The 19,721-nt window shown below is 41.3% G+C and overlaps 1 protein-coding gene and 1 long non-coding RNA gene across 4 annotated transcripts in view; one reads left to right on the top strand and one right to left on the bottom strand.

Moving 5' to 3' along the window:
* Positions 1 to 19,721, top strand: part of LOC139613234 (uncharacterized) — a 107,847-nt gene that overhangs the window by 52,868 nt on the left and 35,258 nt on the right. The window contains exon 4 of one of the 3 annotated variants that reach the window (XR_011686703.1): positions 4,165 to 5,466. The exons of 1 other annotated variant lie outside the window; for it this stretch is intronic. This is a non-coding gene — a long non-coding RNA (uncharacterized lncRNA). Of the gene's footprint in view, positions 1 to 818; positions 1,121 to 4,164; positions 5,467 to 19,721 lie in introns of those variants that run through there. One more of the 3 variants, XR_011686702.1, reaches the window with a different exon arrangement.
* LOC139613577 (transcriptional repressor scratch 1-like) lies at positions 8,729 to 18,992 on the bottom strand. The gene is made up of 2 exons (XM_071470351.1): positions 17,927 to 18,992; positions 8,729 to 12,988 (listed from the first exon to the last, which is right to left on the bottom strand). Exons 1-2 carry the CDS (start codon positions 18,039 to 18,041, stop codon positions 12,261 to 12,263), a joined length of 843 nt encoding a protein of 280 aa, XP_071326452.1. The 5' UTR covers positions 18,042 to 18,992; the 3' UTR covers positions 8,729 to 12,260.

The following is a 19,721-nucleotide window of genomic DNA, read 5'->3' as shown; positions in this document are numbered from 1 at the left end:
GGCTGCATATGGACAGGGATCAGGTTTTGTGCCCTGCCATTGATCTCACCTCCTTCTTTTCCATTTTGTTTTGTTTGAGTGGCAGTGAGTGGGGATCCCTTATTTATTTTTAAATGCTATCTATTTCTATGGGGCTGTTCTGCACAATATCACACTGTGCAGAGTCTCTTGTATGGTGATGCTGTTGTACTCTATAATAAACAAGCAGTAAGCAGATAAGGAGTCAGACACACCTCCCTATTTTAGCCCTCTCTGGCTAATTGTTAGGTCTTCACTACAACACAAATGTAGAGATCCCCATTAATGACTCTGATAGTGTTGCTCTTCACGGAACATGATTTTGATTTGGCAATAGACGTTGTGCACTGAAGACATTTTGACATGTGACAATAGGAAAAATGTAAATAATACAACGAAAGATCAATTCTGAATTCAGTTTGGCTGCCTCAGTTTCAAGGTGCTGGTGTTGTGCACACTGGGCCACTGTCACACTCTCATGTTTTATGGGGACAACTGAATAGGAAAGAGTCATTATTAATATTATTAGTAACATCTATGCTTTTCCTATTATGACAAATCAAAACTTCTGCTGTGAGAAAGACCCTAGCCTGTGTCCAAAGTCCCTCCCTATTTACTATTAATTGTAATTTATAAGTGTCCTACACCTTAATTGTGATATAAAAGTTTTTCCTCAGCAAAGAACAATACAATAAATATCATTAAGTGATATAATAAATTGACTAATTAAGATTCCCTGTTAATTTCATTCTAACAACTGTTTTAGGAAATGCTATAAACAGCACGATCTTAAATTTCAGGTTGCCTGTTGAATGGAGTCAGTCATTAGAGAGAGAACAGGCTGCAGTGGCTGCTGCAACTCTAATGCAGTATTGATGCAAGATGAAACAGTTCTCCAGCGGCGTACACTGAAGTGCTGCTGCAGGACAGATGCAGGGCAGAAGCTCTGTGGCTGAAGTACCCTGCTCATTTATTTCATCAAGAAATGCTAACAACAATGCATAGACTCCTGCAGTTTTTAAGCTTATGCTGTCTGAGCTTTGTTAATACATTGAAAACATTTTAATGACTTGGCTAACAGAAAAAATATCAATTGAATAAAATAGAGTCTACAATTATGTGTTTTCAAGTTTGTTGTTCACTCCTTTGGGAGCGATTACAGCCTCAAGTTTTCTTGGGTATGGCTCAACAAGCTTTGCACACCTGGATTTGGGGATTATTCTCTTCAGATCCTCTCAAGCTCCATCAGGTAGGATGGGGACCGTCGTTGGACAGCCATTTTCAGGTCTCGCCAGAGCTGTTTGATGGGGTTCAAGTCAGGGCTCTGTCTGTGCCAGTCAAGGACATTCACAGAGTTGTCCTTAAGCAACACCTGTGTTGTGTTAGCTATGTCCTGTTGTTTTCATCAAGAATATCTCTGTATTTTGCTCCATTCATCTTTCCCTAAACTCTCAAATATCTGTCTCCTTGTGCCTGCGCCACCACCATGGGAAGTTCCTCCCATCTCCACACAGGATCTCCAGAGATCCTCAGCCAGAGTGATCATCGGGTTTTTGGTCACCTCTCTTATTAAAGCCCTTCTTCCCCGATTGCTTAGTTTGGCAGAGTGGCAAGTTGCAGGAAGAGCCCTGGTTGTAACAAACTTCTTTCATTTAGGAAATATGGAGGTCACTGTGCTCTTGAGACCCTTCAATGCAGCAGGATTTTTGTAGCCTTTCCCAGATCTGCGATCTTTTGCTCGAATATGCATTGTCAGCTGTGACACCTGATATAGACAGGTGTGCTTGTGCAATCATTTGAATTTACCACAGGTGGACTCCAATCAAGGTGTAGAAAAAAGTTGAAAAAGTCAACACTTTCTGAATGCACTGTATATACTGTAATGCTACAGAGGGTGGATGGGGGAATTCCAGGGAGACACAGAGGTGCATGGTTGTACTGTGTTTTTATTCTGGTTACATAGATAATCTCATCACCACCACAGTAATTCAACAGGCCTGAGCTGAACTCCAGCAACAAGAGTCCCAGTCAACAGTGTCTGTGTGATTCTGTGTGTGTGGGGGTGGATGGATGTGTGTGTGTGTGTGTGTGTGTGTGTGTGTGTGTGTGTGTGTGTGTGTGTGTGTATGTGTATGTGTGTGTGTGTCAGCGCGCAAGTGGTTGGCGCTATTAAACATTCACCGGCTCACTCAGCTGCTGCTGCTGCTGCTGTTAGGCTCCCAATCTGGGTCAAGTCTCCCTCCTCTCCTCCCTGAGCTACCTCTATCCCTCCATCCTCTCCTCCTCCTCTCGCTCTCTCTCTTGCCCACTCACTCTCTGTGTCTCTCTTTCTACTCAACTCCCTATGTGCTCTCACTCTGTCTCATTTCCTTTTCTTCCTTTTTTCTCCTCCTCCCCTTCTCTCCTAATTTCTGTTCCTCCTCTCCTCCTCTTTCTTTCTTTCTTTCTTTCTTTCTTTCTCTGTCTGTCTGTCTGTCTGTCTGTCTGTCTCTCTTTCACTCTCTGAGGGAGTATTTGCTTAGCTACAGAGCTCAGAGGCAGCCCCGTGCTCTCATCCGGTGTCCAAGTCAAATAAAGATGCCTATAAATTTTTGAGAGACATGATGAATAATTTCTGTTATTTTCTCATTGTGTGTGTGTGTGTGTGTGTGTGTGTGTGTGTGTGTGTGTGTGTGTGTGTGTGTGTGTGTGTTTAAATGTAATGACCTATAATGGTGGTTTTGGCAACAGCATTACTATAATATTTCTTAACCTGAAGAAAATGAAAAGAAACAGGAAGGCACTGATGAAACTAGTGGCGATAATTTAATTTAACCATGAACACAAAGTTATCAGAACTATATTATAATATAACGCCATATTAGCATCATTATTTTAATGAAACAGAAACCGCCTCAGAAACAGAGACAAGAAGAGACCAAAGCTGTTTCAATGTGTCATCTGTTTTCAGTGGTTCAGTAAGTGTTGGAATAATCAATGGAAATTAATCTGCTCCGCACATACTGTAGTTTCAATTTAGAGCATCAGCGACTATAGATTTTTTTGTTTATAAGTTTCTGTAACTGGATGAAGGAAACTTCACAATAGGCCACAAGACAATAAATAAAACATATGAACATCTCCTGTCACCGTAAGCGCAGGTACTGCTGCTGACACTTCAAATCTGCTACCTGCAGTGCACCACAGAAGAAACAAATTAGGAGCTACAAATAACACAACTCATGATGTGCATCTACATGTCTGTGTATGGACCCTCTCTCTTTTATTTTATCTTTTATCTTGCCCGCTGAAGAATGAAATCATTTGATTGACACTACAGGACAAATAATTGCTTTTTCGACTCAGTCTGTTTCCTGGCCCTGCAGCCGGCCTTGGAGCGATTATGTCTTATTGCTGAAAGAGTGAATCATCAGCTGCAGGTGAGCTACATCACCTTTAAGCAAACAGCAGTGAACACACATGGTTACATGCATGCAGAATACACACATTTGAACACACACGTATATGTATTTAAGGCGTTCATACCGATGCACTTATACACATATCTTATCATATGTCGTGTTGCAGTGCCTTTCATCTTGTCAACAGCCATAACTGGTAACAGACTGAATAGAAACCAGTAGCTCCACCATATAGGCTCTGTTGCTACACAAGCTACTGTGACAGCTGTTGTGCACACAGCTTTGACATCTTTTTAAAGCATTCTTTGGCTGTTAGGTTTCTTTTTTGCAACTACGCAGATTCCTCCTGCAAATATTCTTCTGTACATTTTTTTTCTGTGTGAATATTGTTGTTTTCTGACAACAAGTATTACTGGAATAAATGTATGACTCTACCACTGCAGTATGGTAGCTGTCTGTAAAAAGTAAAAATGTTATCTGTTTGAGACAGTGTGTGAGAGAGAAAGAGTGGGAAAGAACAAAAGAAAGAGAAACAAAGAAAGGAATTAATTGTTCTCCAGTTGCCATCCAGTTATTGTAGCGATCAATATAATGTCTTGTAGTACATGTATATTTGCACATCTTATATTGAGTAAGCAGTACCAGAAAAAAATGCATTTTTCAGCTTCACATTTCATTAATTACACAATGATAAATTGTTAATTGAGAGGGCAATTACTGAGAAATCTGCATGTTTGTCTACTAGCTCAACATCTCTCCTCTTCATTCCACACCTGCACCTACCAGAGTTGTGAACAGCACTTGTCTTCAGCCAGTTGATATTTCTCATGACAGCTGCCATCTCTACAAATAGCATGGGATGTGGTGAGAACATTCACAGCCCTGTCCTACACTGCTTCGCTCTCAACATCATCCCCGTCTGGAGCGAAAGTAGAAGATGTGGCTACATTGATACAGATATGGTACCATTTGTTACTTGGCAGCAGACAAAGAAGGATACATTTCTAATATGTATAGGAGATGCACATACTGTTAATTTACCAACATCCGCATGGGATCATAACACACTGATACAAAACCACCTCCTTCAATATGGTTGAACGAATACACTCAGTGGCCACTTTATGAGAATCACCTATGGATATTCAGAGGTGTGTCTAATATTCTGCACCCCTCATGTATGTAAATAGGAAGCAAACATCTCAATATAAGACAGTCCAGTCCAGCACCAATTTTATTTTTGACCTTGGTAATAATCTTATAATGAATTTACACATTTCTGACAATCTCAGCAAAAACTGAACACTATAAGCTTCATAAAGACTGATGTTATGGCAGGACTGTTGTATTGACTTGCACTAGATTGTACAGTGGCCACTGAATGTACATGCTGTCTGTATTACTTTTAAGACTTGAAACTTGATGCAAAAATGCAAAAGTACATATATATGTTGGTTTATTGGCGAGCTTAATGCTGTGAAACTCTCCTCCCTAGTTGTCCATTTTTATGCTGAATATATCCTTGTTTTATGGATAATTTATGTTTACCTTAATTACTAATGTATCACAAGACTGTTATTTTCTGGTATGAGAAAATAAAATGAATTCTACGTGCAGTAACACAGAACAGTAATTTGAAAACATTATTATAGATGAATGTTTTGGTTTGATAAAAAATCAAATTCAAATGTGTCCAACATTGTTTAGATTGCTATGCGTGATCCCAGCACAGCAAGGCACGACTTAGTTCATAAAGTACACAATGATGCCTGCTTTAACAGATGACATCACAGAACCCAGAGGAAGCCAGACTTATTAGTACTCTGCCTAATATAATGGAGGTTGGGTGGAAGGGGAATGACATGAATGAGAGGAGACACAACGAGAGAGCAGGGAAGGAGAGGGAAGAGGGGGAGAGGATGAGTGATGTGCTCATTAAATTTGTGCTTTCTTAACCTGCAGAACATTTCCCACAGCTGATCACAGACATATCTGAGGTCATCTTTATTAGCCATGACATCACTACCTCTCATTGTTAAACATCTTATCCGTCTTATACCTTTCTGCAGGAACAGCCAGCTTAGCTTGAATGAATTGGTTAAGTTGCAGGGTTTTGCTTTCTTTGACTCAGGGATTTACAAATCCTCATTTCTGTGTTTTGTTTTGTTTTTTGTTTTTTTTTTGGGGGGGGGGGGGGGGGGGTTTATTTGGGTCTCAGTTACACCTCAGTGTAATCCTCTGTTGCTTCACTGATGTTTTAAGTCCTAATGAGCTGTGCCTCTCCTTTCTTCAGATCATCATCTAGATCTTTTCTCGTCAATTTGCAGACAAGTCTCCAACATTAACTGGCTTTCTCCGGTCATGACATAACACCTTGTTACACCTTAAAAGACATGTAAAATCTCAAAGTGTTACACTTGCTTTCACAGAGTATAGAGACATCATTTTACTATTTTCTTATACGAGTTTTCCCTTTTGAAGTTTTGTCGCTTCTATTTCTCTCATTACAGTGAGTATCAACAAGTGCTAGCTAATGATTAGGTAAAATGCTAATAGTGCAGGGGGAGTTCAGGGTCAGGAGATATGAGAGAAGGAGGAGGTGAAAGTTAAAGTGAAAGCACAGGAAAGGGCAGAGGACATGTTAAGACATAAGTTTCTGTGGGACTATCAACGCGGATCAAAATTCAAGTCAGCATGAGGTTTACTAAAGAGGCTAATGTCACACTTGTGGACACTTACACTTTAACTGTTGAACTATTTCAACAATTAAACCTGTTAACTATTGGAAAGCAACCTTTGCTCTTTTGATTTTATTTTGCCCCCTCAGCATTCCCTCACTCCCTATTATGAGGAGCCGTTCATACACACACAGACACTCACACACAGAGCGTTAATTTGACTTGCCAGGAAGGAAATAGTGTGATTCGCTTGAGTAGGTCCCTGGACATGAATCTAAAGACAGCAGGGAGCGTGCAGAGCAATCAAGTGATAAAGCTTATTATCTGAGAGGAGCTATATTCTAAGACTTATTATCTACCAGGAGTTAAATGACTTTCAGGTCCTCAAAGGCCTGATGGCCTGGTTTGACTTGGCAGGAGAGAGAAAGAAGAGGTGGTTGGAGGAAAAAGGGGTGGATGGGAGCACACAGAGGGAAGGAAGAGAGAGATGGGAGGAAGAATCAAGCAGGTGATGGAGACAGAGGGAAGATGAGAGGGGAGAGATGGGGAGAGAGGAGAGGAGAGAACATCTGGTGAAGAAATGGGGAGAGAACCTCCTCTCCCTATTTCCTCACATCTGGTGAAAAAAAATATGAAAGGATATGAAAGAGACAAGAGAAAGGTGACAAGAAGAGGAAGACAGGGGGAGGGAGGAGAAGGTGATTCATAGGTGTGGGCAGTCACTTTTCCGTCTTTTTGCAACTGCTGTGAAACCAGTTTTCTGGTTAGGGTTGCAAGATACACTGTACTTCATAAAACTGCAGAGTGAAGCATTGTGTCTTTGTTGAGGCAGTTCAGATAGTTTACTACTATAGATACTGTAGATAGTTTATTGCCTTGGATACCACAAGTGTTGGCATAGCAACAATAGATGTGGACTGTCTCTGCTTACTGGGAGCTAACAGCAAGAATCATCTAATAGACCACGTATGAACGATAGTTGGGTAACAACAAAACAAAAAGGGAGGAAAAGAAAAAAAGGCAACATTCGTTACAGATTTTTACAGAAACCTGTCAAATTGTTGTAAGCCTTCCGCTGTGAGTCTCAGTGCCATCACACCAAAAGTTATCACTTTGAGGTGAAATCCAGTTGAAACGGGGCCTAATCAGGTCATCTTTAATTCAAAGTCACTGAAAGATAAACATTAGTTGGTCAGTTTCCCATGTTTTCTGCAATTTAACAGGAAGCCCACATGACCACATCCCCACAGAGCACCTGTGGCACTGTGCTGTATACCCTGGATCACAACAACAATGTGACCCTCAACCATTACACAGAGACAACATCAAGTCCCTCTTTTTGTGTCATCATATTGTTGTCATTGACATAAAATTTAAGGTTGAATTTCAGTGTTTAATTTCAGCACTTCATCTGTGTTATTCAATGTCCATCTTTCTGTAACACACATTCTATCTCTGCAGTTCTTAACACTTGGAGAGAGGACACCTCTCTCCAAGGAGGACAAGAAGGACAAAATTTATATTTCCAATTTCTTCCCATGTTTTCTCATTCTTTGCCCTTGTCCATCATTATGTTTTCAGTGAGTAGTATTATAGGGTGTGGATATGTGACTGTGTTCTTAGTCTAATGTATCTTATTATCCATTATTGGATGGCAATGATGGTGTAGGGATTTTTATCTTTTTATTTGTAAGAAATGGCTTAACAAGTAAGTAAAAAAAATTCAAATCCTGAAATAGGACAAAAATCTTATGGCAGTGAGTGGTGAACCTTCTAATTTGTTTCATGTCAGTGGTAATTGTAACGTGATGGCATATCTACAATTTAAAAACACACCTGTGAACATGTGACCTGTTGTTAGCAGCTAACCCTAAGCCTAACTGCCCAGGTAATTGTTCCTGGCTTGAATGTGACATTTTACAGCCCTAAAAACCCACTTTCTCAAGCCACTTAACTGTAAATGATGTAGTCTTTGTCTTGTGCCTGTGCTCTATGCATTGTCTATATGGGTGCATGTAACCATGAGTCAGGATTTAGCAATTTTGGATGAAAATCTGATGACAGTGGCTTTTCTTAAGTTACCGGCACACTGTCAACTAAAGCAAAGATATTTTTTCTAAAGTTTAATTATTCCATAATTAAGTTTATAGAGAAACACTTCAGATATAAAGTTTTCAGGGCTACTTAAGCTGCTTAACCACTTAACCACTTCTAAAAGTCCAAATATGGAATTAACAAACTGCTGTATTTAGCCACCCAGACAGCCCATTACTGGTAGATAGCTTCCAGTCTAAAGAGGGCTAATGAGGACACTGTGCACCAGTGTTAACCCAGTCCCTCTTTAAACATACAGTATTGACAAAGCTAATAGAAAGTATGGACTGTTGAGTCTAGAGTAAGTGCTTTCTATGTAAAGCACTCTTCTGACTGAAAGGTAAACTTACTTTATTTGCATGAATTATGTTAAAAGCTGCTTAAACAGTGGATAAATTATATGGACAAAGGGGTTTGAATGGAATGAAATACCAGCATTATTCACCATTCAGTCATAACTTAGCAGCCATGCTAGTTTGTGTATGCTTATCATGATAGACAGAAGACAAGACACGAAACTACAACAAACATCTTCGGTTCGTTAAGATTATTCTTTATTATGAAGTGCCACAAAATGCTTTGTGTTCATTGTGCTTACATTGTCTGAATACTGGCTCAAAAAAAACCCCAGGAGATTGTCTCTCTGCAACAGAGATCCAAACCTCCTGAGATAAGGTCTGTCAGATAATCGCTATACAGCAGTAAAAATGTATCAATCCAAAGGATTCTTTACAAACCCTCTTGCAATAAATGATTATTTAGGTTATCATCATTCTTTAACTTGGAAATACAAAAAAAGAAGAGAGGTCAAGCTAGTACAAGGTTTTTAATTCTTCTCTACCTGAATTCTAGTTAGTTTCATTGTGCTACTTTCTTTAAGGTGGAAATGACTAGAATGGAAGTGCTTAGCGAGATCAGATCTGGAGCTCACCCAGAGACAGACACACAGACAAACGGATGCACAAACTCAGCTCTTCTGCCTTACAACCACTAACCAACAATACATCAACTGTTTTAGCCAAATACCTTTAAGACATTTAGACTGCAGTGCAAAGATGCAACAGTTTTGATACATAATGAAACAATCTGTGACATGTAAACAACACCTGGAGGCATTGCAGTCAGAGATACTGTTAGCGGTATGTTTAGAAACTTTGTACCCGTCACATTGTTATCAGTCACTATAGTAGCAATATTGTTTTACTGTTTTCTTTCTCATTCAGACAAAAGTGAGAAATACGATTTTTGAATCACTTGTCAGAACAACAGCATATTGTTATTTCTGTCTCTGTGTTGATTATTGTGGTCAAGGCTTAAAAATCACAGATAAAACGACAAAAACTAAAATGTAAGCCCTAACAAATCAGAGCTTTGTGACTAATCGTCTGATACAATTCAAGTAATTGCAGCTCAAATCTAGTTCACACATCAGGGAGAGAGATAAGACCTGCAGTTTGCTGACTCACATACTGATTTCTCCAGTCACAACAAAAACTCCCTCCTTGTTATTGACTTGTAAGCTACATTTTTCAAAAAAGCTTCTTTGTAAAAGACGTTAAAGATTGTATCGTCTTATGATGCAAAAAAATATATATATCACCAAATGAAGTTTTTTTTTTAACTTCAGAACATTGTCAGATGTGGTCGCTTTGCTTTTGTGCACAGGTGCAATAGCTTTGTCTCTCAGATGTAAATGACATTAGGTAATGGGTCCATGTAGCAGGGCAGACTCTCTGTTTGTCTCTATAACCCTAAATGGTATTGGTATCAGTCAACCCCAGCTGTAACAGAGTAATCTAATGCATGAGGAAGCACTGAAGTTATCAAAACTTCTTTGTCAGAGATCTACATCTGACTATTAAACCCAATTTGTTTCAGTTGTTAAAAGCTTGACTGTAGACACAGATTGTGTCACCCTCAGGAGCTCATCAGCAGGCACTGTGTTATTGATACAAGGTTACAATGTGGACATACAGTTTGGCATATGAACATAAACAAGAGCTTAATTTTTTGTGCAGATCTGTCTCAGTCTGTCTCTTAGGAAGCTCCATGAATCTGTAGAAAAGGTTTCTGAGCTGCAGAGAACTGGGTTCAGCAAACACTGGTATTGGCCAGCTAGATCAAACTTTAAACCATCTATGGGTCTGGGATGATTAGAGTTAGCCTGTCTGTAGGTATATCACTCATAGAGTTAGCCTATGATCGGCCCAGTGGGGATGAAAGGGGCCTACTGCAGAATAATCAGGACTCTGTCGTATGTATCTACAGTATGGGACTGTAACACTTAAGCTGCAATCAGACCATCCATCCATTAAGTGCATGCTTTTTCTGTGGTTGAAGAATGCAGCGCTGTAGGGTTTGGAAGTGCACTGGAAGGTAGCTGAATAATGCAATGCATTTAAACTTGACCTCAGTCCAACTTCAACAATGCACCAAACTTCGAGTTGGTTTTCTATTGAAAGTGCACTGAGATTTTGCTAAATACCATCTATGCCACCTATCACTTTAGGTTGGGTCACATTTCAGTGCAGAATTCAGTCTGATTGCTATATTAACTTAATTTTAGTGTTTGTTTGTATCAAGAGAATTATGAGTTGTCCTGTTGTTACATTATTTGGCTCCAAAAAACAAGACAGATGTTTTGACAACATTCAAATGCTATTTTAACATCCCCAAAATGTTTAAAAAACACTTAACTGTCATGAATGGTCAATGATCCAATCAAAGTAAAAGGTTGAGAGGCCCGATCCAAAGTTAGGCCTCTCCTGCTTATTGTTAGCAGACTTATTTCATGCTGGAGTTAGCCTCGCGCAGGTCTGTCGGGGTTATAGTTATCCTACAATAGGCCTCACACCCAGCAGGCAGCTGATCCCAGCCTCTCTAGCCTACATCCTACATTAGTTCTACTCACTAAGAGGCAGGCAGTGCATAACAAGAGAGGAAAGACAGGACTTTTCTTTTTGATTTTCTAACACTACATTGGCATGTTCCCTGATGTCTGTTATATTAGTATTTTTCTGTTTATGACTATAGGTGAAGTAAAACATACCTGATTTTTAAACTGCTATACAGTAGTAGGTAATACTTCATCATAAAATACCATGCATTAGGTGATTATTGCTTTAAAGAGTCCTATGGAGGCTCCAAGAGAAAAAATATTGCCCTCAGGTTCTATCTATTGGATTTTGGCAAAAATCATAAGCTTTTTATGATGTTGGCATAGATTTCATCATTATTATTATTTTTTTAATTTATTTTTTATTTTTTGCATGCAATAACGTTAATAAGAAAAAGGCAAACAACATAATAGGAAAAAATAGTACTCAAAAAAGTGACATATGCTTTGGCCTGTAGTGATAAAAAGAGGTTGGCAAATATCCTACATACATATACAGAAATTAAAGTGCAACAAATAAATAATGGCATCACTTCATTGTTATAAATCAAGTATAAACTTACAATAAATAAAAAAGAAAAAAATGCTAAAATAAGTAAATAAATAAATAAATAAATAAATAGTATTTTTACCTCAATAGTGGAGAGAATATGGTCACTTGGTGCAGCAGAACATTATTATTATCATTATTATTACTATCCCCGAAAAAACTAAATCAGAAGGAAAAACTCTTTCACTGCCTTTCAGTGCAGGGAGGAACCCAATAGCTATAGGCTTACTATTGTCTTTATTGTCACCCTCATCATCATCTGTGTCCCAAAACATGTGGCGTCATACTGTATCTAGATGCCAGAAGGAAGCCAAGTTGGTTTCATTGTCTCTATCCTGGACACACGGAAGAGGAGGTGAGGAGTTTTTGAGGAAGTGCATGCGTAGGTCAGTTAAATCCTTAAGTGGGCAAATCTCAAGGAGAAAAATTGTGCTATCTTCATCATCTTCATCATCATGAATAGGCTCCAATGGAAAGCAAGGTGGGGTTAGGAGTGAGAGAGAGGGAGGAGGAAAAGCAAGGTCATATTCTGACCAAAAAATAGATTGTTTGTGTCTGCAGTCCGTAAGGATAATGGTAATTTATGTCTGCAGTTTTGTCTTTTGTTTTATCTATGCAGGGGGTCATGCATCTAGGGGGCCAAGAGGAGAGAAGGGGCCTTTGAAGCAGGCAGACTCATAGTGCTTGTTCAGGTAACTCTTGAGCGCGAAGGTCTTGTTGCAGCGTTTACATTTGAAGTGCTTGAAGGCCGAGTGGGTCTGCATGTGAGCGCGCAGGTTCGACCGGTCTGCGAAGGCCTTCCCGCAGTGGGCACACCCAAAAGGCTTCTCGCCTGTGTGGGAGCGCATGTGACCCTGTAAAAGCCAAGGGCGACTGAACGCTTTCCCACACACATCACACTTGTGCTTGAGGTCGTGCGTGAGCAGGTGCATGGCCATGGCGGGCATGGATACGTACACCTTCCCACAGGTCGGACATTTCTTTGCCAGCTTGCTGTCCAGCGAGCGGTGTGTCTGTTTGTGCCGGCTCAGGTTGGAAGACGTGGCGTAGGTTTTGCCGCACTCATTGCAGGTGTGCCTCTGAATGCTCCGAGGGCTGCCAAGGGCTTTCCTCCTCGAGCGGCCATCGGTGATGAAGAAGGCATCAACTGTGTAACCCTCACTCACTGCAGCATCTCCGTTGATGTATCCATCAGTGATTTCTGAACCGGGGCTGTCAGGAGACTCAGAGTCAGGGGCCCCGTAGTCACTGTGGATACCATCATACAGGGGGTCAGGAGAGGGCACCTTGATCCCACTGTCACTCTCACCATCGTACACAACAGGGCTGATGTAGTCACTAATGTAACCAGCTGATATGGGAAAAAGAAAACAGTATTAGGTTAAAGGACAATGTGGTGGAAGTGATAATAAAAATGGGTTTACACTGAACCCTGACACAGGAATCAGATATACAGTATAGAAGATCTGACAAATAGTTTTTGTACTACATGATTTGATAGGTAGTAAAGAATTCAGCTTTTACATTAAAACTATCTCAAGAGGCACAGAGGGGCACAGGGGCAAAAATTTCGACCCACCACGCTAGGGACCCTTAACATACTGGTAGCAAATGCAATGGACATGCAGAAGAAGTGTATATCTATCTGACAGGGGGGCAACAGGGAAAAATGTTTGGATTGACACTATTAGACTGCTGTAGCCAGCTGAACAGGAAGAACAGAGTGAATACAGATAAGCCCTCCTTCCTCAGCTGTATCTTTCTTCACAGAGACAGTAATGACTGAGATTCAGTGAACTAACGAGCATTACACAGTCTGAATTGGTGGAATTAAATAAGTGCTTCTTCCAACTATATTAGACAACTATATTAGTAAACAACTATATTAGTGAGCATCACACCATTAGTGACATACAGCTGGCCTATAAAGCTGTGTGGGGGTTTTTCTGCTTCTGCATCCCACTTGAGTGCATTTATTATGATACAAATCACAGAGATAGAGGTATTCCAGACAGGTGGTTCATTCAAGCAGTAACTTGTTTCTAACATGTTGCTGCAATGTAACGCTTAGATCAGTATGTTGTATGTAGAAACACCATTAAGCTGTTCACTGAGTGCCACGGATGGACACAAGTGCTGAATGTATGTGTTGAGAAGCCAGATGCTTTTTTTCTTTAAACTGGAAGAGCAGAAAACCAAAGATGGCATCACAGTAGGTGAAACAGAAGGTTCCAGTTAGATCTGATCCTAGGTCAGCAATTTCACATTTAATTCCAGGACATCTAAACCGCAGTATCATCTGTGGTTATATGCAGTATTTTTTAAATAAAAAGCATTTTGCTCTTCTCCTCACTCTAAATGTACTGATAAAAACACTGGCACCTGTCAGGTGTAAAAGTACACAGGATACAGTGATAGTCGCAGTCCTTCAGTATGCGATACTGCAGCAAGTATGGCCAAGGCCAAGTCCCATTCCCTGCATTTACTCTGCACAAATGATAAGGGAAGGTTTTCACCTCAACATCAGTACAGCAGCAGCAACTGTAACTACTTTAAACTGCCAACATACAATATGAGAAAGACTGCACTGGCGTATTGTAGGACAGAACGTATGTCTATCTCCTGCACACCTGTTGGCCGTGTGAAAAGAGCCTGCAGTGTTAGTCCAGAGATAATTCAACAATATAATTCCCCTCAGCCCTCAAAGGTTGCAGTTAAAACAGTTCCTCTGTGGACGATTAAATGCGCACAGGCTGACCCTGAACTTGAGAAAGCTGATTTAGCGTGTGAAAATGAGCATCAGCACCACGGACAGATCCAGTGCGGTGCAGGTCAATGGACAGCAACAGCAAGGCTGCTGTACAGGCTCAGTAGGTGTATCAACACTTTGGAGGTTTCTTACAGATCAGGAGGTTGGAGACTTGGGAAAATACAGATACTGAAACTCATGCTAAAGCAGTACAGATATATATGAGCAGGTTGGATGATGCTACCACTCCCTCTTGATACATGCATATCTGACAAAATGCTAATTATTTACAATTTAATGTGTATTTTTCATGCACATCATATCTATGTGGATGTTTCTATATAAATGATGTAATACAGAAATGCATAATTACATACATTACAGTACTGTACATACAGTACAAAATACTTTCTAAGTGGCTTATGTGCAAGCACTCGCATTATGAAATACCTTTTGATCCAGCTGACAGACAGATCGTCTAAATACAATGTTTTTGACAATGTTGTTTTCTGCTCAGTCTGCACAAGCAATTTTGCCAAACACTATATTAGTAAAAAACTATATTTGCAGAAACACTGGGCGGTTTATGTGGCCTACTGATTTTGAATCACTTCCTGGTGTTACAGCATAGGTTTGATTTAGTGATTTAAAGCAACACAGGGGATAGTTTAAACTGAAATACAGACGTAACTGCTCCTGAACACAGGTATCTATAAACACAACCTATGACACTGTACATAGTAGTAGCAACACAGGCTTTTTTACAGGGTATTTTTCATACTTCATACATACCCAGTGCCTACCCATAATTTAGCTGCAGAAGTTACATCTCCATTGAGCCAACCAACCTTGAGTCCAAATATCAAGATTGAGATTATTTCTATTTTGGCATTTTTTAGGTAAATGTCAGCTTCTTATGTTTAAGATAAGAAAAAAACTTGTTGTGATCAATTGGAGATGACATATATTTTTGCCACATATTTGTCATGTTAGAGATTTTGAAGATGACAGATGTGATTTACTGTATGCATCGCCATCATATGCCAAAGAAGTATGGGCCTATAGCCTGGTCCTGTATCCCTGTAAGAAATGCCTCTTATTAATATTCATTCAGTCTCTCTGGGGATTTCTGAGTAAGCCGCATACGCAACAAGCCCCATGTGACAACACATATCTGTCTACATATGATAGGCCTAACAGCTACTGCTGGCACATCTGCCACGGCGCCCCGTCTGAAAACACAGTCCCGTCACACACGGTACAGCGAACATGGGTGGAACATGAATTATTGCGAAAGCCAGTTCATTCAAGCAGAAAGTTGTTCCTAATGTGGTCTGCTGTTATGGGTAGATCCTGCATTGTGCTGTCTGTAGGAGCCACATTAAGCTGTTTCCGTCATATGTTAGGGATGGAGACAAAAGGTGGCCGGTGCAGGGTGCAGGCAGTGTTGCACGGTGCTGCTGAGGCGGCAGATCGCGTGTCAAGCTGAGCAGGGCTTGTTAACCTCAACATTATAAATACTTCACTGACAGGTTTTTGCTTTATGAGCAGAGAAGTACAGAGAGAGCGCACGGAATACACATGTTGATGTGCATCGACGTGTCAATGACTTTGGTGGAAGCAGCGCAGTGGCTTCATTTACATGACAAGGACATTTCTGGTTTTTGGTGTAGGCTAAGATGTGACGCACACAGTTGCAGGGTGCAGGGAAGTTCACAGCTTCAGAAGAGCAGAGGGCAGCACCAAGCAATGAATAACACTGTCGCTTCAGGATAACTGCAATGGGACCTGCCTTATTACGCCTAAAGACTAAAAAATATTGTTCACATTTAACACTTATGCCAAGACAAGATTTTAAGGTCCAGATCAGGACTATCAGTCCCCTTGGATATAGATGTTACTCAGATTAAAAATCGGTTGTTTTACTGTATATGCAACAGTTCATCAGTGACTGTAAAGTGAGATAAGAGTCAGACAGGTCAGATCTGTTCCTCTTTTGTATCTATGTGATAATGATCACAGTGTAGGCTTGTGGCTGCTGTTGTAAGCACACAGGGAGTTATACATTTATTAAAAATCTCCGGTCTAGCTGAGGGATTGTCGTGCAAAAATCTGCCAACACTGCAAAAACACAAGACAGGCACACCTGGACACGGAGCACAGACAAACCCCTCATGCAGAATGTAGGATATGAGCCTGTGATGGGGCTAATTTTATCCGCAACCAAGAAGAGACATCAGGAAAACACCTGTACAACGATGGTGATGTTTTTCATTATAGCATTGTTGCATGAAAGATAACTAAACCGGGCCTTATCTGTGCTGAACCTGCAGGTGGACAAATTTGTCAGTGGCATGTTTTAAACAATAAAAACTATTGTCAAAACTATTGTCACTATGTTTTGTGGGATCGATTTCTGTATAAGACATCCACACCCAGACTATAGGATACGTACGAGTGTGTGCTTCATGCATGATCATATACATCATTAGCATCACGTGGAGTTTACACATGTCCACAGAAGACCCCGGTTTGTGAATTAATAAACATTTAGACAAAACAAGACAAGTGAAAATGGGCCAGATATTAATAACCTTTATCCAGTCTTTATCTCTTTTAACCTTACTTAGCAAGCCCGGGGGGGGAGTCCCTGCTGACGATGAGCCAAAATCAATGAAACATGGGACGCGCTGGATTTAGTTGATTTCTCAAGTGACCTTTCCGCTTCAGTCGGCAGCTCAACTCCTACAACCGACCCACCGCTAAAAACCAAGCCTGCTTCAGCTTTTATGCTCTCAGTAAATAAAGTGCTAGATTATGTGGTGTGGTAACACTCACTGAGCAGGCAGTATTGGTTATTGGGATTGTCAGTTCTTCCGTCTTTTACAGTTTTGCTCTCATCCTGTGCTCCTCTGTGCTGGTGCAGTCCTCCGAAGTGCATGTGTAGCTCTTACAGTCCACACTAATAATCCTTTGAAGTCATGAAGAATTGCTTATTTTGCAATGCACTGCTTAGTACATGGCTTTGAAGCTTTTATTACCCACGAGAAAGAGCACAACTATGTGATAACTCTCTGCTGTCAATTATAGGCTACTTATCTGCCTTGAGTACACCCACATCAGCCTACAGGTAGCAAACAATCCTGAAAGGCTACAGATTAATTACAGAAATATTACAGGGGATTCATAAGAACAGCTATGCCACGGGAGGTAAATGCACACATGGAAATGCTGAGTGCTTTTTAAACACTAAGAGTTATCTTTTATTAAGAGTTGCATGTCTGCATTGATGTGTCAGCCCCCGGGGGTCCATCTTAAAGAAGAGTCACAGTGAGGGAATCCTCCCTGGACACAACAGGTCATCTCATCATCACACACACATACAAGCCTTATTTTGGAAACAGCATTGTTAGGCTCCCTCATCCTCATCCTCTTCAACCCTCCTCCTCCTCCTCCTCCTCCTCCTCCTCCCCCTCTTAGAGACCGACTTGTTTTTTGGAGACACCTGTTAGTGCCCGCCGTGCAGGCAGCCTGACCTACCTTTGTCATGGAGCCGCAGGCTGAGGTCTGTCCTGTGCCGGTAGGCGTTCTCCAGATCCGCCCCAGTGGAGAAATCATCCAGTTTCACCTTTTTCACCAGGAAAGACCTTGGCATGGTGGTGCGACACCGACACACACACGCACACACACACACACACTCTCTCACGAACACAGCGACACACACTCACGGACACGGCCGATCGCCGACGGCCTGGCCAGCGCGTTGACTGGCCCGTCACCCACCAGCAAGACGCGGCGAACCGGGGGAAGATTGTCTTCAGGGTTTTTTTTGGGGGGGGGGGGGAAGAAGCGAAAGATCCGGTGAAAGACTTTGTCGCTGATTTAAAATTTCTCTTCTGTTGGAGTCTCTCTGACCGCCCGAGGTCCTCGTGCAGCCAGGAAGAGAAATGCAACTTCAGCACCGGACAGTGCCTCGCGCCCCCTGAGCTCGCGGGCAGGCAGCACACCGGGGGGGTGGGGGGGGGGGGGGGGTGGGGGGGCTCGTGAGCAGTTAAAAAAAAAAAAAATAAAACATAAAATTAATAAATAAATAAAATAAAATAATAATAACAGGCAGTGGGCCTCTTTAAAAGAAGAGGAAGAAGAGATGGAGGAGGAGGAGGAGGAGGAGGGAGGGATGCGAAGAAAACAGAGGGGGTGAAAAATGGAAGGACGATTTTGGAAGCTTTTCAAAATAAATGTCGGACACCTCGTCCTCCCCCTGTTTGCCGCAGAAACAGTCCTTAATTCCAGTTCACGGCGACTGCTCGGGTCGGTAGGAAAAAAAAAAAAAAAAAAGCACAGTAAGACTCCCTGCGGCCGAATGGATCAACAGCGTCCCCTCTTTCTCTTTCTGTATCCCTCTCTCTCTCTCTCTCTCTCACTTCCCCTCGGTCTCTCTCTCTCTCTCTCTCTCTCTCTCTCTCTCTCTGCAGCTTCCGCGAGGTGTTCCGTGTGCCGTCTCGCGATCAGCTGTTGGCATTTATACGGCGCAGAGCGAGAGAGAGAGAGAGAGAGAGAGAGAGGGATGGATAGACACACGGGTAGAGGGAGTGCTTAATTTAATCCATCCCACATCCCCGGGGAGCAGCGACTGGCCCGGATGATTTATTGAAGCTGTTATCACCCCCCCCCCCCCCCCCCCCCCCTTTTTTTTCTTTTCTCTGTCTTTCATTCTCCTTCTCCCTCTTTCCTCCCTTTCTCTTCATTTTTTGAGCGTGTGTGTGTGTGTGTGTGTGTGTGTTAGTTTCTCCGTGTGTGAGCCGAGGCGCCATGTTTTGGGGAGATAAGAATGGAAATTATTGTTATGGATTTTTTTTTTTAAGTATTCATCGATTTGATTCAGCTATCGCAGCGTGTAACGCGAATTTAAATATTGTCCCGTTGTGAAAGATTTTTGGGGAGTCCATGTACTTTTTTGTTTTCCCTCTCATTTTATCACCTGCTAAGCACATTCTTTCTCAGCTTTTTGTGCGATGACAAGGATTTTATGGGGGAATATTAACTAGCATGCTGAGAACCTCGTAATTATCATTAATGTGGCCCTGAAGGCAGATGGATGTAGACCAAATGAAGTGTTTTCCAGTGACTGCCGGATTAATGTGGGACTAGAGTAATATCTGCTCCGGGGTCACACCAGGTTCACTGACAAGTTTTAGCGAAGCAACTGTCTTTGCTCTGATGTTATGTAACAACAACAAAGATCATTTGAGAGATTAATGAATCATCAATCATCTTTATTCAGCCTGATTCTGTTTTTGTTCAGTCTCTCTCAGATTCTCTTTCTGTCCCAAAG

This window comes from Trachinotus anak, unplaced genomic scaffold, assembly GCF_046630095.1.
Source record: "Trachinotus anak isolate AG129_WGS33_773 ecotype Australia unplaced genomic scaffold, CSIRO_AGI_Tana_v1 ptg000032l, whole genome shotgun sequence".
Taxonomy (NCBI): Eukaryota; Metazoa; Chordata; class Actinopteri; order Carangiformes; family Carangidae; genus Trachinotus; species Trachinotus anak.
The sequence above is the reverse complement of the archived record's forward strand: the minus strand, read 5'-3'. Positions and strand labels throughout refer to the sequence as shown.